Source organism: Mobula birostris, chromosome 20, assembly GCF_030028105.1.
Source record: "Mobula birostris isolate sMobBir1 chromosome 20, sMobBir1.hap1, whole genome shotgun sequence".
NCBI lineage: Eukaryota > Metazoa > Chordata > Chondrichthyes > Myliobatiformes > Myliobatidae > Mobula > Mobula birostris.
Window position 1 is genome coordinate 62160883 of NC_092389.1, and position 22389 is coordinate 62183271.

At 45.1% G+C, this 22389-nt stretch overlaps 1 protein-coding gene across 1 annotated transcript in view; it reads left to right on the forward strand.

Moving 5' to 3' along the window:
* The first annotated feature begins 457 nt into the window (after nucleotides 1-457).
* Nucleotides 458-22389, forward strand: part of LOC140185033 (uncharacterized) — a 50129-nt gene continuing 28197 nt past the window's right edge. Inside the window, exons 1-4 of the mRNA XM_072238257.1 lie at nucleotides 458-784; nucleotides 7706-9018; nucleotides 18259-18318; nucleotides 18400-18477. Of these exons, the coding sequence (XP_072094358.1) occupies nucleotides 8017-9018; nucleotides 18259-18318; nucleotides 18400-18477 (1140 nt within the window). The 5' untranslated portion in view covers nucleotides 458-784; nucleotides 7706-8016. The remainder of the gene's footprint in view (nucleotides 785-7705; nucleotides 9019-18258; nucleotides 18319-18399; nucleotides 18478-22389) is intronic.

A 22389-nucleotide genomic window follows, 5' to 3' on the forward strand; every position in this document is an offset into this window, starting at 1 on the left:
GCAGCATGTTTGGGTTATAATTAGTGATAACGGGTCATGTATTCATTTGCTAACCGATAGGGACAGATGCTATTCTTTCTTGTGTATTTGAAAGCTATTGTTTGCGCGGGATTTGGGCAGAACGCGCCACGGGGATGAAGAGAGAAGACGCGCACGAAGAGATGCTGTGAGCTGGCTAGCGGAGCGGACCCCGAGCGGGGACTCGGAACCCGCGGAGTTCGGAAGAAATCGAATGGTGAACCGAGGATACTGCGTGAGCTCCAGCGAGTTCTTTGTGCAGGAACTGTCGAATTATTATTCTTGGCGCCTTTTTATTTCATAATTTGCTTCTCTACTAATCGCATATTTCAAGTAAGAGTTATAAAATCTTAATTATTTAACCGCATCCATTGTACGGCTTGTCATTAAGGGGTACTGATTTGAAACAGAGGACACATCGCACAGCATTCACCCAACATTTTGTGTGTATGCGTCTACATTTCCAGCAACAGCAGAATCTCTTGTGTTTTATATGCGCATTTGTAAAGGGTTCTACGTTGGCATTAAACACGCGGATACTTTATTGTTTCTGGGAGCTGCTGAGTATTCTACGCACAAAAAAATTGAGGTATGGGCATGGAACCGGAGCTTGCAGAAACTTTTAATGGCGCCGTGATTACCCATAAAGCTTTGCGTAACAATTTTCCCTGCAGCACCGATCGAATGCGCAGGCGTCAGGGTTGCGGGTGTTCCCGAATAACGCGCATGCGCGCAGTACACAAAGGCCTCGGGGAACCGGCTCCAGGTAAGAGAGGGTTTGCGGGCGAAAGATATCAACACTGACTGCAGTACAATTGCTGTGGATTCCGGACTCCGTAGCCCGTAATCCCGGGACAGTGCTCTTGTCTTCCCTCTCTCTGAGCCCCACGATCCGTACCCGGAACCGGGGAGATTCCGGCTGATCAGGGAATGGGAACCGATGGATCTCTCAGACAGAGCTGAGCTCATGGAAACAAAGAGAATAGTTACAGCAGCAGGCCATTCGGCCCTTCGAGCCTGCACCGCCAGTCAGTATGATCATGGCTGATCATCCAACTCAGAACCCTGTACCTGCCTTCTCTCCATACCCCCTGATCCCCGTAGCCACAAGGGCCATATCTAACTCCCTCTTAGATATCGCCAGTGAACTGGCCTCAACTGTTTCCTGTGGCAGAGAATTCCACAGATTCACCACTCTCGTGTGAAGAAGTTTTTCCTCATCTCGGTCCTAAAAGGCTTCCCCTTTATCCTCAAACTGTGACCCCTCGCTCTGGACTTCCCCAACATCGGGAACAATTTTCCTGCATCTGGCCTGTCCAATCCCTTTAGAATTTTATACGTTTCAATAAGATCTCCCCTCAATCTTCTAAATTCCAGAGAGTATAAGTATAGTCGATCCAGTCTTTAATCATATGAAAGTCCTGCCATCCCAGGAATCAATCTGGTGATCCTTCTTTGTACTCCCTCTATGGCAAAAATGCCTTTCCTCAGATAAGGGGACCAAAACTGCACACAATACTCCAGGTGTGGTCTCACCAAGGCCTTGTACAACTGCAGTAGTACCGCCCTGCTCCTGTACTCGAATCCTCTCGCTATAAATGCCAGCATACCATTCGCCTTTTTCACCACCTGCTGTACCTACATGCCCACTTTCAATGACTGGTGTACAATGACACCCAGGTCTCATTGCACCTCCCCTTTCCCGAATCGGCCACCATTCAGATAATAAACTGTTTTCCTGTTTTTGCCACCAAAGTGGATAACCTCACATTTATCCACATTAAATTTCATCTGCCATGAATTTGCCCACTCACCTAACCTCTCCAAGTCACCCTGCATCCTTTTAGCATCCTCGTCTCAGCTAACACTGCCACCCAGCTTTGTGTCATCCGCAAACTTGGAGATAATGCATTTAATTCCCTGGTCTAAGTCATTAATATATATTGTAAACAACTGAGGTCCCAGCACTGAGCCTTGCGGTACCCCACTAGTCACTGCCTGCCATTCTGAGAAGGTCCCGTTTATTCCCACTCTTTGCTTCCTGTCTGCCAACCAATTCTCTATCCACATCAATACCTTACCCCCAATACCGTGTGCTTTAAGTTTGCACACTAATCTCCTGTGTGGGACCTTGTCAAAAGCCTTTTGAAAATCCAAATATATCACATCCACTGGTTCTCCCCTATCCATTCTACTAGTTACATCCTCAGAAAATTCTATGACATTCGTCAGACATGATTTTCCTTTCACAAATCCATGCTGACTTTGTCCGATGATTTCACCGCTTTCCAAATGTGCTGTTATCACATCTTTGATAACTGACTCTAGCATATTCCCCACCACCGATGTCAGGCTAACCGGTCTATAATTCCCCGGTTTCTCTCTCCCTCCTTTTTTAAAAAGTGGGGTTACATTAGCCGCCCTCCAATGCTCAGGAACTAATCCAGAATCTAAAGAGTTTTGAAAAATTATCACTAATGCATCCACTATTTCTTGGGCTACTTCCTTAAGCACTCTGGGATGCAGACCATCTGGCCCTGGGGATTTATTTGCCTTCAATCCCTTCAATTTACCTAACACCACTTCCCTACTAACATGTATTTCCCTCAGTTTCTCCATCTCACTAGACCCTCTCCCCGCTACTATTTCCAGAGAATTATTTATGTCCTCCTTAGTGAAGACAGAACCAAAGTAGTTATTCAATTGGTCTGCCGTGTCCTTGTTCCCCATGATCAATTCACCTGTTTCTGACTGTAAGGGACCTACATTTGTCTTAACCAATCTTTTTCTTTTCACATATCTATAAAAGCTTTAACAGTCAGTTTTTATGTTCTCTGCCAGCTTTCTCTCATAATCTTTTTTCCCCTTCCTAATTAAGCCCTTTGTCCTCCTCTGTTGGACTCTGAATCTCTCCCAGTCCTCAGGTGTGCCACTTTTTCTGGCTAATTTGTATGTTTCTTCTTTGGAATTAATACTATCCCTAATTTCTCTTGTCAGCCACGGGTGCACTACCTTCCTTGATTTATTCTTTTGCCAAACTGGGATGAACAATTGTTGTAGTTCATCCATGCGATCTTTAAATGCTTGCCATTGCATATCCACCGTCAATCCTTTAAGTATCATTTGCCAGTCTATCTTTGCTAATTCACGTCTCATACCTTCAAAGTTACCCTTCTTTAAGTTCAGAACCTTTGTTTCTGAATTAACATGTCGCTCTCCATTTTAATGAAGAATTCCAGCATATTGTGGTCACTCTTACCCAAGGGGCCTCTCACGACAAGATTGCTAATTAACCCTTCCTCATTGCTCAATACCCAGTCTAGAATGGCCTGCTCTCCAGTTGGTCCTCGACATGTTGGTTCAGAAAACCATTCCGCATGCATTCCAAGAAATCCTCTTCCTCAGCACCTTTACCAATTTGGTTCACCCAATCTACATGTAGATTGAAGTCACCCATTATAATGCTGTTCCTTTATTGCACACATTTCTAATTTCCTGTTTAATGCCATCCCCAACCTTACTACTACTGTTAGGTGGCCTGTACACAACTCCCACCAGCGTTTTCTGCCCCTTATTGTTATGGAGCTCTACCCATATCGATTCCACATCTTCCCGGCTAATGTCTTTCCTTTCTATTGCGTTAATCTCCTCTCTAACCTGCAATGCCACCCCACCTCCTTTTCTTTCATGTCTGACCCTCCTGAATATTGAATATCCCCGAATGTTGAGCTCCCATCCTTGATCACCCTGGAGCCAGGTCTCTGTGGTCCCTACTATATCATATTCATTAATAACTATCTGCACTTTTAATTCATCCACCTTGTTACGAATGCTCCTTGCATTGACACACAAAGCCTTCAGGCTTGCTTTTACAACACTCTTAGCCCTTATAAAATTCTGTTGAAAAGTGGCCCTTTTTGATTTTTGCCCTGAACTTGCTATCCAAATGCAAGGATTCAGAACACGGAGAAAGGGAACCAAATCTTTTACATCAGCTGTTAAGAAAATCACCTTTGTTCTGCCTCCAATCACAAACAAGAGAAAATCTGCAGATGTTGGAAATCGAAGCAACACATACAAAATGCTGGAGGAACTCAGCATTAGTACTCTTTTCCATAGATACTGCCTGGCCTGCTGAGTTCCTCCATGCTTCTTCTACCTCCTCTTGTTCTGGATTTTTCTACCCGTGGGAACGTTTTGACCCATTCTCTCTGGGTACATAATGATATCAAACACCTTTGTTCTGGGCAGAATTAGCTTTCACATCACAAATGTGCCAGACTCCAATGAGACAGACTACTGCCCTTCATATTCATATTCATTGGCATTGCCATCACTGAGTTCACCACCGTCAATCACCTGGGCGAGGGTTCAGGGGAAATATTTACGTACAATACTGAAACTGGTGTTACCTGTGTGTATTGTGGTGACGGAAAAGTTGCTGGAGAATTTGCAAGTGGGACGGAGTGGAGTGATATTTGGAAATCTGACTTTTTAAAGCATCATTTTGCAAGCAAGTCACATATGGACAGTGTGCAAAAGCTCTGGCGAGAAAATCCTTCATAACCCACTACAGGCCTGCTGCATAGGATGTGTGAGAGTGCAGATGAACTCGATCAAACCCAGAGGAGATCAGAGTTCCATTGACGGTGATTTGCTAGCTGTTGAAATGAATACCTCTATATATACAATTCAGCGTGCACATGTTGTTGTCACCATGCAAAAAATAAAATGCACATCGCAGGATTTTTGTGCCTACTGGTCATTACAAATTAGAGGAGACATTGATGGGAAGGTGGGGGGACCTCCAGTGTCCCTGACCGACAAGATGTGCATCCAGCTGCAGCTTGTAACCCTTCATTTTATGGAGTTGGAGCTGGAAATGGATGAATTCCGGATCATCCGGGAGTCAGAGATGGTGATAGGTATGACATGAACAGAGGTGAGTTACATCCAGGGTGCAGGACACAGGAAACTGGGTGAGGGTCAGGAAAGGAAATGAGGTTATATAGCCATCTCAGAGTACTCCTGTGGCCATCCCCCACAATAGCAGGTAGTCCACTTTAGAGATTGGTGGCCGAGGGGGTATTACCTGGCAGTGGAAAGTCAAAGGGGTGATACGTGATTTGTTTGTTAGGGGAACAGAACTAGAAGGGGACTAATATCCTCGTGGTAAGGCTTGCTAGTGCCACCATTGGCAAGAACTAATCAGTCTGATGGCCTGGTGGAAGAAGCTGTCCAGGAGCCTGTTGGTCCTGGCTTTTATGCTGCGGTACCGCTTCCCGGATAGAAGCAGCTGGAACAGTTTGTTTTTGGAATGACTCGGGTCCCCAGTGATCCTTCAGACTCTTTTTTACACACCTGTCTTTGTAAATGTCCGTGATAGTGGTAACTTCACATCTACAGATGTTTTGTTCCCAGAAATAATGTATAATCTATCATCCCGTTGGCTTTTCTCTCTCCAGATCAAAAAAAACAATCAGAATCAGAATCAAGTTTATTAGATTCAACTTTATTGTCATTGTGCCGAGTACAGATACAAAGCCAATGAAGTGCAAATAGCATCTGACCAGAAATGCAAACAACAGTGTTCTTTACAAAATAACTGTGAATAAAAGAAGTGCTAGAGCACACAGATATAAAAGTACCGAGACAGTACGTTATCACCGACATGTGTCATGAAACTTGTAAACTTAGCAGCAGCAGTTCAATTCAATACATAATATAGACATAAATAAATAAATAAACATATCTTATTCATTACTCTTTATAGAGTATATGTATATTGATTAAATCTCTTGCGAAAAAAAAAGGAATAATGCCCAAGCACAGATATTTAAATAATCTTCAGTGATAGGTGAGGTACTGGGGGATTGGATGACAGCCAATGTTGTTCCGCTGTTCAAGAAAGGCTCTAAAATTAAATGAAGAAATTATCCGTCGGTGAGCCTGACATCAGTAGTGGGAAAGTTATTGGAATGTGTGTGCAGGAACCGGATATATAAGTATTTGTATAGATGTGCACTGATTAAGGAGAGGCAGCATGGCTTTGTGCATGGTAGGTCATGTCTAACCAATATTATAGAGTTTCTCTTTGAAGTTACCAGGAAAGTGGATGAAGGCAAAGCAGTGGATGTTGTTTACATCGACTTTAGCAAGGCACTCGACAAAGTCTCATATGGAAGGTTGGCCAAGAAGGTTCGGTCACTCAGCATTCAAGATGAGATAGTAAATTGGATGAGACACTGGCTTTGGGAGAAGCCAGAGTGTGGTAGCAGATGGCTGCCTCTGTGACCGGAGGCCTGTGACTAGTGGTATGCCACAGGGTCGGTACTGGATCCGTATCTATATCAGTAATCTGGATGATAACCTGGTTCGCTGGGTCATCAGATTTGTGGATGACACCGAGATTGGTGGTGTAGTGGACAGCGAGGAAGACTACCATGGCCTGCAGTGCGATCTGGACCAGCGTGAATAATGGGCTGAGAAGTGGAAAATGGAATGTAATGCAGACGAGTGTGAGGTGTTGCACTTTGGTAGGATCTAGGTCTTACAGTGACCGGTAGCGCACTGAGGGGTGCTGCAGAAGAAAGGGATCTGGGAATACAGGTCTATAACTCACTGAAAGTGGTGCTCCAGTTTGATAGGGATGGAAAGAAAGATATTGCCACCATGGCCTTCAGAAAGTAAAATACTGAGTACAGGAGATGGATGTTATGTTGACGTTGTACAAGACATTGGTGAGGCCTAATCTGGAGTGTTGTGTGCGGTTTTGGTCACCTACCTACAGGAAGGATGTAAAAGAGGTTGAAAGGGTTCGGAGAACACTTACAAGGATGCTGCCATGTCTGGAGGACTTGGGTTATAAGGGAAGATTGAACAGGTCAGGACTTTATTCCTTGGAATGCAGAAGATTGAGGGGAGATCTGATGGAGGTATACCACAATTATGAGGGGTATAGATAGGGTAAATGCAAGCTGGCTTTTACCACTGGGATGGGGTGGGACCACAACCGGAGGCCATGGGTTGAATGAGCAGCCAGCACAAGTGGTGCATGCGAGCTCAATGTCAACATTGAAGATGTTTGTATAGGTACCTGGATGGTAGGGGTACGGGAGTAGACAGTTTAAATAGTTCAGCACAAACTAGATGGGCCAAAGGGCCTGTGTCTGTGTTGTACTTTTCTATGACTGTGACAAGAACCTTAAAAAAGTACTAATATTCACTCAAAGTCCTTATAACAGCTGTGCAGACCAACCATACAGTACATCCGAGCAGGAGGTACTTACATGGCATTAAAACTATGACACTTTAAATTAACAGTACATAAAAGAAAATCACAGCTGCACGTCAACAAAGGCTAGTTGTGTGAGAGTGTTTCGGTTACTGTGGGGCCAGGAACCCATGCAGCTCAGTGGGAACAGAGAATAATACCAATGGAGAGAGTCAAACTGAGCCAGGTCACAGACTGGAGATGACAGAAATGCCCCATTCTTAGAGAGACAGGAAGAGCATCAGAGAGTTTGATGGTCATTACAGATCCCAGCTCTGTGCCCAGTTAGAAGATGATTTCTCTCTCCAACTTGGGTTGAACCTCACTGTAACAGTTCACACCTTGGCAACTGAAGTGATCTCATCTGAAATGTTGTCCTTCACCCATTGATGGATTTTGTATATCTTTTTACAGGTTAAAAACGACAAGGAATTTATCTAAGGGGATCTCAATCTCAACACGTCTCTGTCCAAATATTTAAGAAGTGGAGCAAGGGATTCAATCAACCATCCTTCCTGCTCAGACTGTGGGGAGGGATTCACTGGGTCATTTCAACTGAAGGTACATCAGCAAGTTCACGCTGGGACAAGGCCATTCATCTGTCTGTGTGTGAGAAGGGATTCAGTTGGTCATCCCACCTATGGACACACCAGTCAGTTCACACTGGGCAGAGGCTGGTCATCTGCTGAATTTGTGGGGAAGGATTCACTTGGTCATCTGACCTAATGGCTCACCAGCGAGTTCACACCGGGGAGCGGCCGTTCACCTGCTCGGACTGTGGGAAGGTATTCACTCGGTCATATAATCTGAAGGTACATCAGAGAGTTCACGCTGGAGAGAGGCCGTTCACCTGCTCAGACTGCGGGAAGGGATTCACTCGGACATCCGACCTATTGGTACACCAGTCGGTTCACACTAGGGAGAGGCCATTCACCTGCTCAGACTGTGGGAAGGGATTCACTCGGTCATCCGACCTACTGGTACACCAGTCAGTTCACACTAGGGAGAGGCCATTCACCTGCTCAGACTGTGGGAAGGGATTCACTACATCATCTCACCGACAGAGACACCAGTCAGTTCACACTGGGGCGAGGCCATTCACCTGCAAAGACTGTGGGAAGGGGTTCACTCAGGCATCTCACCTACTGAGACATCGGTCAGTTCACACTGGGGAGAGGGCATTCACCTGCTCTGACTGTGGGAGAGGATTCACACAGGCAGCTCACCTACTGACACACCAGTCAGTTCACACTGCAGAGAGGCCGTTCACCTGCTCAGTCTGTGGGAAGACATTCACTCGGTCATCCGACCTACAGAGTCACCAACGAGTTCATACTGGGGAGAAGCCGTACACCTGCTTAGACTGTGGAAAGGGATTCACTCGATCATCCACCCTATTGGCACACCAGTCAGTTCACACTGGGGAGTGGCCATTCACCTGCTCAGACTGTGGGAAAGGATTCACTCAGTCATCCGAACTACTGGCACACCAGTCAGTTCACACTGGGGAGTGGCCATTCACCTGCTCAGACTGTGGAAAAGGATTCACTCGGTCATCCGAACTACTGGCGCACCAGTCAGTTCACACTGGGGCGTGGCCCTTCACCTGCTGTGAATGTGGGAAGGGATTCGCTCGGTCATCTCATCGACAGAAACACCAGCGAGTTCACACTGGGGAGGGGCCATTCTCCTGCTCAAACTTTGGGAAGAGATTCTCTCAGCCATCACCACCAAATGTGCATCATTGAGTTCACACTGGGGAGAGGCCATTCACCTGTTGTGAATGTGGAAGGATTCAGTCAGTAGTCTAACCTTGTGACACACTGCTGGGTTCACACTGGGGAGAAAGTTTCAATTAGCTGCATGCCGGATATTTGTCCATCACCGTTGCTGAATGCAATTTCAGGAGTGACTGTCGGTGCTGAACATTGATGTACAAGATTCCTTGATCTAAAAAAAAAGCATTTGACACCATTGGCCATAAATTATTATTATCAAAATTAGAAAGATATGGTATTACAGGGGTGACACATGGCTGGTTAAGTAGTTATTTGAAGACACACATCAGTATTTGCATATAAACAAATCAAATTCAAAACTTTTGAGGGTAATTTGTGGGGTTCCACAAGGTTAGTGCTTGGTCCATTGCTGTTCACTTTGTATATAAACAATATATGTAAGGTTTCTCAGACATTAAAATGTGTATTATTTGCTGATGATACAACTATATTTTGTAGTGGGGAACATCTGAAACAACTTTTGGATACAGTGGGGAAAGATCTAAGAATTATAAAGAAACGGTTTGATATTAACAAATTATCACTGTAAGTAAAACTAAATTCATAATATTTGGAAACTGTGTACCAAACTCATATAGTAAACTTGCAATAAATAATGTTTGAATTGATGAGGTATTTGAAACAAAATTTTTAGGAGTTGCAATAGATAATAAATTAAGCTGGAAACCACATATAAATTATGTCAAAGCAAAAATGTCAAAATCTATTGCAACACTGTACAAAGTGCAAGATTTCTTAAATCAGGAATCTTTGTATACATTATACTGTTCACTTATAGCCCCATACCTGACTTACTGTTTGGAGTTACGGGGGAAATACATACAAAACCAATACAAATTCAATTTTTCTACTCCAAAAGAAAGTCATACAAATTGTAAATTAGGTAAGTTATTATGAGCCAACCAATCTACTATTTATTCAACTAAACACTTTAAAATTCAGAGATTTCATAGATTTTAAAATAATACAAATTATGTATAAAGTAAAAGATGGACAGTTACCACAAAGTATCCAAAGGTTGTTTAAAATGAGAGAAAGTCAGAATAAATTGAGAGGAACATGTATATTTCAAAAACAAAGGATAAGAACAAATGTAAAAAAAATCATTGTATTTCAGTCAGAGGTGTGAATCTATGGAACAGTTGCAGTGAGAATTTAAAAACATGCACCACAGTTAACAAGTTTTTAAAAAATTTCAAAATAATTTAATGAACAAATATAAAATACATGATTTAAAATGAACAGGTGTCATGTAAATAAATGATACTTGGAATTGGACGTTGTGTTAAAATTTAATGATTTTAGTTTGTTTTGATGTGATGATTGACACCAAATATGTTGTTGTATGAGTATGAGGGGTAGGCATAATAATCTATAGGTTCAGCCTACACCCTTTCAGTCTTTTTTAAAGAATATTTATGTTTTTTGTTGTAATTTTGTCTTATGAAATTGTCATTATGAAATCATCATTAAAAATGATGCTTTTTGTTGTGTTTGTACTGACCGAAATAAATTCCATTCATTCATTCATTCATTGCTGCTGCTCACCACACCCAGTTCTGCACCCTGGTCACTGGGCATGGGAGGAAATTCTTCTGCTGCTCATTCCCCTTTAATGGGACTGGAGTTTAATATTCTGGATCTGAGACAAATAAATCAGTTCTATCTTAAACTCTGTCTCCGATACTTAGTGAATTTATAACACAACTAGTTTACAGTAGAGAGTTAACTCAGGCCGGCTGGACCCTGCCAATGATTCTGTTCGACAACAGTCCTTTTAAATCCTCTCCTGTTGTTCCCCTCTCGCTCTCCCTGTGGTGATGGGTTCCAAACAGTCACCACTCTGTGGGTGAAGAGGTTTCCCTTGAATTTTCTGCAGACTGAAGAAGACGAGCTGACTGCAGTTCTGTCTGAGATAGTCTTCGCTCCTCAAATCTCTGTGCTAAGGACGAATGACATTGGTAGTTAACCTCCTTATTCAGGGCTTATTCCCACATTATGGGTCATCTTCCATACTTCTAAAGAGTTGTTGAAAACCACCACTGTCCTCTAAAGACTGAAAGCAGAATGGGAAACCATCAGTTGGATGTTCAACGGAGCAGGGTCAGAAACCAAAGGCAGGTCTGCACAGGGCAGAGTTTGGAGCTATGGACGATGGGCAGGGTAAGAACGTATGATGAGAATGGAATCGGCAGCGGGGCGTGGCAACGAATGAGAGAGTAGCAACACTTGGAAGCTGATTGACAGGGAAAATAATTCGGTTGTTGGACTGATGACACCAACAATGCCTGTTGTGAGGTGCTGCACTGGTCGAGGAACGTGTGTGTTGGGAATGGTTATATCTATTGAGGGAGTTATTCCTGCTTGTTTATCCTGTAATATTAAATCTGGATGGTTATTATGGATTATCCCATCTGAAATAACGTATTGATTATCATATAATTTGTAATATTTTGACTTTAAAACTGGATCAGGCTTGAATTTATGGTGCCTTTGTGAAGTGATGGAGGGCATTCATGAGTTTGTATTTTAAAGCAAGATTTTTGCCACTTGATTGTACCTTTGTAAGTAATCAGATTGAGTTAAACTGCTGCAGGGTCCTGGAATATGTTGGATTGTGTCTGGTTTCTCTTGGAATTTTCTGCACTTGCTGCCTTGTTTGTTTGTATTTCATGTATTTTCCATTTTTTTTCCTAAATCCTGTTCATTTTTGATGAAAATATTTACTTAGAATTTTTATCTGACTGTTTTGTGATTTTTTTCAAGTATGTTATTTCTCTTCCTCCTTCTATCCAAGGTAGTGTTAATCTAAGTGGGTTTGAGTGTAAATAGTTCTTAGTTATCGTTGTAAATGTTACTGATTGAAACGGGTCCAAGATATTTTTATGAAAAAAGTCAATGTTGGTATTGATGAAAGTGTTTATTGCCATTGTTGTATTTGTTAACTATTCAGCTGTGTTTGGCAGGATTTTTTAAGCCTTGGACTAAATTTTGTCAAAGGATTTCCCTATTTTGCACTACTTTCTCCTTTCTGTGCTTGTTGATATTCCAGATACGTGGGTATCGAGTCTCGATGAAGAGCCTTGGCCCGAAATGTTGCTTCCCATGCATAGATGCTGCCTGACATGCTGAGCTCCTCCAGCACTTTGTGTGTAGTTCTCCAGATTTCTAGCAACTGCAGGTCCTCTTGTTTCCCAGATACTTATCTGTTCCTTGAAAGAACAAGCTGCTAGTGGGGTTGTGTTTCTCTGTTGGTAAAATATTAAATTAAATCTTTAGAAAGGGGTGGCATAGGGTTGGAAGGTGTAGAATCTGTTGGTAGAATTAAGGATCAGCAGATGTAAAAAAAAACCTCATGGGAATTGTACAGAGACCTCCAAACAGTAGTAAGTCTGTGGCCCACAAATTACAGTGGGAGATAGAAAATGCGTGCCAAAGGGCAGAGTTACAGAAGACATGACGGATTGCCATGCAGGTGATTAGGAAAATTAGGCTGGTGTTGGTCTCAAGAGGAGGAATTCCTAGCATGCCTACAAGAAGCGTTTTTAGAGCAGCTCGTGGTTGAGCCCACCTGGGGATCAGTTTTCTGGATTGGGTGTTGTATTGAACCAGAATCAATTAGATCACTTAAGTTCCAAGAACCCTCGGGGCAAGTGATCTGAATATGATCAGATTCACTCTGACATTACAGAAAGAGAAGCTAAAGTCAGATGTGAAATAAAGTGAATTAGAGAGGCATGAGAGAAAAATTGATTTGAAAAGAACACGGGCAGGGAGGAAAACAGAGCAGCAATGGCTAGAATTTCTGGAAGCAATTCGGAAGGCACAGGATATATACATCACAAAGAGGAAGTAATATTCCAAAGGTAAGGTGACAGAACAGACAGCATAGAAACCAAAGAGAGGGCATACTAGGAAGTTAGGGGATTGGGAAGCTTTGAAAAGCAACAGTATGCAACTAAAATAATTAAGAAGGAAAAGGTGGAATACACACATAGGTGACCTAGCCAGTAATATTAAAGAGGGTACCACATTTTCCTTCAGGTAGATATAGTGTAAAAGAGAGGCAGAAGTGGATGTCGGACCATTGAAAAAGGATGCTGAAGAGGTAGTAATGGGGTGGGGGTGCAAGGTGATGGCAGATGAACTGAATAAGTATTGTACATCACTCTTATTTATCGAATTCACTGGCAGGAATATGGAAGTCCCAGATGTCAGTGGTCAGAATGTGTAAAGTTACGTTACTCAGGAGAAGGTTCTTGGGGAAACACAAAGGTCTGAAGGTAAATAAGTCACCTGGACAAGATGTTGTACACCCCAGAGATCTGAAAGAGGTGGCTGAAGAAATGTGGAGGTATTAGCAATGATCTTTCGACAATCGTTAAGGAAATTATATCCTAAGATTTTTTTTTTCCTTCACTACTACCCCTCTCCCAGTTTCACCGATCACCTACCACTTCGTCCACCCTCCAAACCCCACACATTTTCCTCTAACGTCTTATATTTTTCCCCCCAGTCCTGATGAAGGATCTCAGCCCGAAACGCCGGCTGTTTACTATTTCCCATATATGCTGCCTGGCCTCCTAGGATCCTCCAGTATTCTGTGTATGTGTTTCACACAAAAGCGGGGTCATATGATATAGCAAGAAAATAGTGGGAAGTTAGAGGATTGGAAAGCTTTCACGTAACCAACAGGAGACAACGAAAGAAAACACACACAGGAGAGACGAGATGAAAAATTATTTAAGTGAACCAATAGGTGAGATTAGATTCAACTTTATTGTCCTTGTGCCAAATGCAGATACAAAGCCAAGGAAATGCAGTTAGCCCCATGCACCTGCCTCCTTGGCCTGATGCCCTGACTGATCAGCAAACTATTAGCTTCAACCTTAAATGTACCCACAAACCTGCCCCCACCCACTGTCGTCTGTGACAGAGAATTCCACAGATTCACTGCTCTCTGACTAAATAAAATCCTCCTTAACTACTCTAAAAGGTCACTCCTCAGTTTTGAGACTGTGCCCTCTGTTATGGCTACCCCACCATTCGAAAATTCCTCTCCTCATCCGCACTATCCGGACCTTTCCACATTCGGTGGGTTTCAGTGAGATTTACCCCCCAACACCCGCATTTATTAAAAAAAATAAGTCAGTGCAGGATTACAGGCCAAAGGCTGGCAAACGCTCCTTATATCTGAACCCCTTCATTCCTGGAATCATATTCTTGAACATCCTCTGTACCCTCTCCAATGACAACACACCTTTTCTGAGATATATGCTAAGTGCGGCCTAAGTAGTGTCTTATAAATTATCAGCATCATCTCCTTGCTTATATATTCTACTTGGTTATAGTTGGCTCGTGGCCAAGTGGTTAATGTGTCGGTCTAGTGATCTGAAGGTCGCTAGTTCGAACCTCAGCTGAGGCAGCGTGTTGTGTCCTTGAGCAAGGCACTTAACTACACATTGCTCTGCCATACACCGGTGCCAAGCTGTATGGGTCCTAGTGCCCTTCCCTTGGACAACATCGGTGGCGTGGAGAGGGAAGACTTGCCGAATGGGCAACTGCCGGTCTTCCGTACAACCTTGGCCAGGCCTGCGCCCTGGAAACCTTCCAAGGCGCAAATCCATGGTGTCACGAGGTAACGGATGCCCAGATATATTCTACTTCACTTTAAACAAGTGTCAGCATTGCATTTGCCTTCTTTACCACAGACTCAACCTGTAAGTTATCCTTCTGGGAGTCTTGCCCAAGGACTCATATTTCCTTCTGTACTTCTGTTGTGTGAACATTTTCCCCAATCAGATAATAGTTCACTGTTGTTCCTTTTGACAAACTGCATTCACCAGCAACTTTGATGTGTTGCTTAAGTCAAGTCAAGTCGCTTTTATTGTCATTTCGAACATAAACTGCTGGTACAGTACACAGTAAAAACAAAACAACGTTCCTCCAGGACCCTGGTGCTACATGAAACAACACAAAACTACACTGGACTATGTGAAACAGCAAAAGGCTACACGGGAAGTCCAGAACGAGGGGCCACAGTTTGAAGATAGAGGGGAAGCCTTTTAGGACCGAGATTAGGAAAAACTTCTTCACACAGAGAGTGGTGAATCTGTGGAATTCTCTGCCACAGGAAACAGTTGAGGCCAGTTTATTGGCTATATTTAAGAGGGAGTTAGATATGGCCCTTGTGGCTAAAGGGATCAGGGAGTATGGAGGGAAGGCTGGGGCGGGATTCTGAGTTGGATGATCAGACATGATCATAATAAATGGCGGTGCAGGCTCGAAGGGCCGAATGGCCTACTTCTGCACCTATTTTCTATGTTTCTATGTTTCTATGAGACTACGTAAAACAACACAAAAACTACACTAGACTACAGACCTGCACAGCACTACAAAAAGTGCACAAAACAGTGCAAGACAGTACAATAATTAATAAACAAGACAATAGGCACAGTAGAGGACAAATTACAATATAATAATCAATGATGTAAATGTAAACAGTGTTTTAGCAGGAATTGAGAAAGAAATGAGCAAAAATTGCAAGGGCAGTGGAGTGGATGTCAGCAGACCTGGGAGCGATCACTGACTTGGCGATGCACACAGATTTCTCTCAAATACTGTCCTGCCCGATCTCGCCCTCCCAACTGGGCATCTGAGACACTGTCAGTGCCAGCAGCCTGGATGCTGCTGGTGTGGCCTGAGAGGTAATTCCCCCATCAGTATTCAAAACGTGTTCCTGTTGCGAGGGGAGCAGCCACCGGGGAGCCTGCACTGTGCGACTGTTTCCCTTGACTCTCCTGGTGGACACAAAACTTTGCAGCGTCATTCACCTTAGTTGTAACCATCTCACGAAGGGATCTGGTGGTCCTATCCTCCTCCCCCTCCCCCTCCCCCTTCCCCTCCCCCTCCTCCTCCTCCCCCTCCCCCTCCTCCTCCTCCCCCTCCCCCTCCTCCTCCTCCTCCTCCTCCTCCTCCATCTTCTTCTTCTTCTTCTTACAGAAACATCTGACTGATGCTAATCTAGGGCACATCATCAGTGATGTTACCTGGGGTCGTCAGGTGTTTCGGGTCTTTCGACATCATACACCCTCGCCCAGGCGACCCCACCGGGGTTGATCAGACCCCCGCCTGTGTCCTAGCAGCAATACACCCTCACCCAGGTGACCCCACCGGGGTTGAACAGATCCCGGCCTGTGTCCTAGCAGCAATACACCCTCACCCAGGCGATCCCACCGGGGTTGATCAGACCCCGGCCTGTGTCCTAGCAGCAATACACCCTCACCCAGGCGACCCCACCGGGGTTGATCAGACCCCGGCCTGTGTCCTAGCAGCAACCCACGGATCTGCCGTCTTTATCCAGAGCCATCTTGACACTTACTCTGCTGCATCTATGGTGGTAGAAATGGCTCTCTGTCTTCTGTCTCCCGTGATTCCAAGTGAGGTGTATACTTTGCAGAGCGACTGGCCTGCGAAGCCACGACACCCGGCCTCCATGGGCCAACACTTTGCTCTCCAGCCTCTTCTTCAGCAGTTGTTCTTCAGATCTTCATACTTGGCTCTTTTCCGCTCGTAGGCCTCCTCCATGCGCTCTCCCCGCGGCACTGTAAGCTCCAGCATAAGGACGAGCTTCAATGAGCCGGAGCACAACACAGTGTCGGGCCGCAATGTGGTCTCTGTGATGTGGGGAGGAAACTGCAGCTGTTTTCCCAGGTCTGCCTTCAGCTTCCAGTCCTGCGCAGTGAAGAGCAACCCGGTTGCTTTCTTGTGTTCTGTTGGTCTTTCCCCCTCTTTGACAAAGCAGATGGTATACTTGACCGGACTTGTTTTCCGGCAGATGTTACGGGTGCTGCAGATTGTCTCAGCAATTGTCCGGAGGACCTGGTCATGCTGTCGCCGATAACGGCCATCGGCAAGAGCTCTAGGGCAGCAGCTCAGAATATACTCTAGCGTGCCAGTCTTCGCACAGAGGGGGCAGGCTAGAACTGCAAGGGCCCAGCAGTGCAGGTTGGATGGGCTAGGAAGGACACCATAAACAGCCTGGATAAGGAACTTGATGCGGTGTGAATCCACCTTCCAGAGATCGTTCCACGTGATCTTTCGCTCGATCGCCTGCTCCCATTTGGTCCAGGCTCCTTGCTGTTTCATTGCCACCGCTCTGCTGATCCTCTCCTCCTCCACAGCTGCCCTTACTTCATTCTGAACCAGTTCTCGTCGCTTTTTCCCTTGTACTTTGTCAAAATGGTGGAATTCAAGACTTCCAGGTCCAACTCTTCGCTTGGCGACTGCCCCCACCAGCACTTTGTGGCCCAGTCGCGCCTCAGCTTCTTCCACTGCAGCCGCTGCTCTCCACTCTCTTCCAGTTCTCACTGCCAGTCCTGCTCCAGCAACCTTTGGATCTGAAGATTCCCGGTACTGCAGCACCTCTCTTACTCACAAAACCTTGAACTCCTCCTCGATGGATTTCAGGGGGAGCCTCAGTTTGCAGTTATTCCCGTACAGAGCGATGCTGCTGATGTTCCTCGGTAAACCCAGCCACCTTCGCAGGAACCGGCTGACTACCCTCTCTAATTCAGCAACAGTGGAAACTCGAAACTCAGAGCGAAGCAGTGGCCAGAGGATTCTTGGTGGTACACCGTGCTGGTAAATCCATGCCTTAAACCGCCCTGGAAGGCCAGTCCTGTCAACCTCTTACAACCATTGTTCAAACTCCCCACAGGTGTTTCTTATTGCTGCCTTATCTCTGAGTATGGCATCAAACATCTTCCCAAGACTTTTAACAGGGCTCTCTCTGATGGTAGGAATTGGAATGTCCTCAATAGCGAAACGAAATTTATCCTTTACTCTCCACTTCTTCTGCACTACAGACTTAGATTTTGCAGGCTTAAAGGACATCCTTGCCCACCTCATCACCCTTTCCAGCCCCTCAAGAATCCGCCTACCACCAGGCACAGACTCTGCAGGGATAATCAGATCATCCATGAAGGCTCGTATTGGTCATTGGCGGATTCCAGATTTTGATTTCGGGCCTCGACACTCTGGCTCTGAAGATTTTACCAGCATGATCATTGCCAGGGCGAAAAGGATGACAGAGGTGGTGCAGCCTGTGATGATCCCAATCTCCAGCCGGCACCAGTCTGATGTCATTGGCCCTGTTGGGACTCTCAGGTGGAAGCCTCTGATTCCTCCAGGAACATGGTGCCTCCTCAGAGCGTCTTCAACAACCTTGTGGGGGATTGACGCATAGACATTGACCAAATCCAACCACAGAACCACTAAGTCACCCTTATTCTCTCTGGCCTCTCTCAGGAGCTGTGTGATGACTCCAGTGTGATCCAAGCAGCCTGGTTCCCTTGGAACGCCAGCCTTCCGGACGGAGACATCAATGTAATTGTTCCTCAGCAAGTACTCTGTTAGGCGCTTTGCCACCATCCTGAAAAACATCTTCCCTTCAACACTCAGCAAGGATATTACCCTAAACTGGCTGATGTTCTTGGAGTTCTCCTCTTTTGGAATCCACTCTCCGTTTGCATACTTCCAGTGCTGGAGAAGCCGGGGGCAGTGTTTGTAGATGTTGTAGGTGGTGTCACTCGGACCAGGAGCTGAACCAGCTCTGGCTTTCTTCACTACTTGCTGAACCTCCTTGGAGAGAGGCTCTCGAAGGTCCAAAGCCTCTGTTGGTTCTGCGGGTGCGATCAGGGCACCACAGTCTCCCAGTTCAACTTCCCTGTCCGGATTGCTGAAGGTACCTCGAAGGTGGTGATCCATCTGTTCCTTTGTGCAGGACAGCTTCCCGCTTCTCTTCTGACCCAGCAGCTGTTTGGTGAACTGAACTGGGTTACTGATAAATGCAGATCTTTCTGTTCTCTTTCTCTCCTGCGCCTCCGATGTTGCTCCGCTCTTCTCAGAGTGATGAGCCTTTTCCTCAGCATCACACGCAGTTCTTCCAGTGGTGCCTTTCCTCACGGTTTGACAATCTATGTTGTTGCCTGAGCGCCTCGAGTTCTCATTGTTCTTGATGAGCCCAGGTCTGTCGATCTCCACCTCCACTTACTTCACACGGTCAGTCAGGAGCTACAGCTGGTGCACGTCCCTCATGTTTATTTATAGGGGACACTGACCTCCCACATCCTGAGGCAGAGAACGTCACTGGCAGAACTGCCATTCTTGCTACTCCAACTGGGAGAGAGATACTGAAACAAAAAAAAATCTTCTAAAATTTCACGTCCTCGGGTACAACACCTCATATGCCATTCCTCTGCCCACATTTCCAGCTGCTCTGTGTTCTGCTGAATCCTTTGCAACTTTCTTCACAACTGCACCAATTTCTTGTTTCAACTATGCTTTTCCTGGTTGGTGTCTATAGCCCATGTTAAACGGCAAAAATTATTGGCTCATCTGCAGTCCTCCTCAGCAAAATGTGTGATTCAAAATAGACTACAGGTATCCCTGTGAAAGGCCCTGCCATCTGCAATCTTGCCCAATTCACTCAATAACCGCTAGGCAAAGTGACAAATAGATAGGTTAAGCAGGCAGAAAGACAGCCAGAAACAGATGCATGGATTGCAGGATTGTGGTGTTCCTCCTGTATCTCCTAGCCTGTGGTACATTGTGATACTGCACAGGACCGAAAAAAAGCTGAAGAACATTGCAAATCTAGTCAGCTCCATCTCGGGTACTAGCCCACAAAGCAGCCAGTACATTTTTAGGAAGAGTATCTCAGAAAGGCAGCGTCCTTCATTAAGGACCTCCAACACCCAGGGCATGTCCCTTTCCCACTGCTACCATCAGGTAAGAGGTACAGAAGCCTGACGACACACAGTCAACGATTAAGGAACAGATTCTTCCCCTCTACCATTCGATTCCTAAACGGACAATGAATCTGCAGAATACTTCAAGTTCTTTTAAAACACAGTATCTCTGAGTTAGCATGTTTTTAAATCTATTGAATATACGTATACTGTAATTGATTTTCTTTTTTTATTTACTATAATTATTCTCATATTCCTTATTATTATTATTTCTTTTTTATTATGCATTACATTCAATTGTTGTTACTAATTGAACAAACCGCACGTCACACGCCAGTGATAAATACCCTGATTCCGATCCTGATTCTGCGAATGTGGGGTTCATTCTGTACCTGTTAGTAAATGCTACAGTGTGAGAGTGTGGGGTTCATTCTGTACCTGTCAGTAAATGCTACAGTGTGAGAGCGTGGAGTTCATTCTGTACCTGTCAGTAAATGCTACAGTGTGAGAGTGTGGGATTCATTCTGTACCGTTAGTAAATGCTACAGTGTGAGAGTGTGGGATTCATTCTGTACCTGTCAGTAAATGCTACGGTGTGAGAGCGTGGAGTTCATTCTGTACCTGTCAGTCTGTGCTGCATTATGAGAGTATAGGGCTCATTCTGTACTTGTCAGTCTATGCTGCAGTGTGAGAGCACGGTATTCATTCTGTACCTGTCAGTCTCCGATACAGTGCGACACTGTGGAGTTCATCGTGTACCTGTCAGTCGATGCTACAGTGTGAGAGTGTAGAGTTCGTGCAGTACCTGCCAGTCCCCGATAAAGTGTGTGAGTGTGGAGTTCATTCTGTACCTGGCAGTCTAAGCTACATTGTGAGCGTGTGGAGGTCATTCCGTACCTGTCAGTCTCGGATACATTGTGAGAGTGTGGAGTTCACTCTGTACTTGTTCGTCTCCGATGCAGAGTGAAAGTGTCGATATAAATCTGTACCTGTCAGTCTATGCTAGAGTGTGAGGGTGTGGAGCTCATTAGGTACCTGTAGTCTCCGATACAGTGTGAGAGTGTGTGGAGTTCATTCTGTACCTGTCAGTCTCCGATACAGTGCGAGACGGTGGAGTACATTGTGTACCAGTTATTCTATGCTACAGCGGGAGAGTGCAGAGTTCGTTCTGTACCTATCAGTCTCCGATACAGTGTGAGTGTGTGGGAGTCATTCTGTACCTATCAATCTAATCTACAATGTGAAAGTGCAGAGTTCAGTCTCTACCTGCCAGTCTTTGCTACAGTGTGAGAGTGTGGAGTTCATTCCATACCTGTCGGTCTCCGATACAGTGTGAGAGCGCCGATTTCATTCTGTACCTGTCAGTCTGTGCTACAGTGTGAGAGTGTGGAGTTCATTCTGTACCTGTCAGTCTCCGATAAAGGGCGAGAGTGTGGAGTTCATTCTGTACCTGTCAGTCTCCGATACAGTGTGGGATTTGGGGTTCATTACGTACCTGTCAGCAAATGCTACAGTGTGGGAGTGTGGAGTTCATTTTGTACCTGTCAGTCTATGCTGCAGTGTGAGAGTGCAGAGTTCATTCTGTACCTGTCAGTCTCCGATACAGTGCGAGACTGTGGAGTACATTATGTACCCGTCAGTCTATGCTACAGTGTGAGAGTGTGGTGAAAATTGTGTACTTGTCAGTCTTGGATACAGTGTGAGAGTGTAGAGTTCATTCTGTACCTATCAGTCTCCGGTACAGTGTGCGAGTGTGGCTTTGATTCTGTACCTCTACAGTGTGAGAGTGCAGTGTTCATGCGGTAGGCATGCTGTATAATCCCGTCACAGTGATCGCACCTTTCTTATTCCTGAGTTCTACACACATTGATTTACTGGGTGAGTCTCCGGGATGACCTTCATCTTGTGACGTTGTGCCTGATCAGCAGCGCAGCTCCCCACCCTCATTTACCTCGCTCTGCACTGTCTGAATCACATGAATCCTGGAGTGTTTCGATACCAGTCCTGCCTTTCTCCCAAACAGACCTCTGTAACGGATGAAGCACGGTGCCATGTACTAATCCAGGCGCTACGTACATCTGATTTCACTGTGCTACATCCTGCTCTGAAATAAACTCACTTCTGTCCTCCGGTGCCACCGTGCTCATTAACGTGCCCATCTTGACCTCCCTTTAGGGTTCCTCGACTTCATCTGTACTTTCTGCTCAATGTTACTTACTGAGCTGTCGCTCTGGATCCCAACACCCCCTTCACATATCACATGATAAAAATTATCAGGGTGTCTCCAGAAAGCTTCCCTGTGAGAATATTACGTTCCCTTCACTGTAACCCATCCTCCTGACACCAGTCCCACCTATCCTGGAAGAGGGACCAATGATCTGTGTTCCTGATGCCCTGTCTCCTGAACCAGATTGTTAGCCACACATTTAAGTGTACCAACTTACCATATCTTACCTCGCAAGCACCTGAAAGAATCCTGCAGTCACCACCCGAGAGTTCATATTTTCCTAACTTTCTTCCCAACTCCGCACATTCTCTTTGCAAAAAC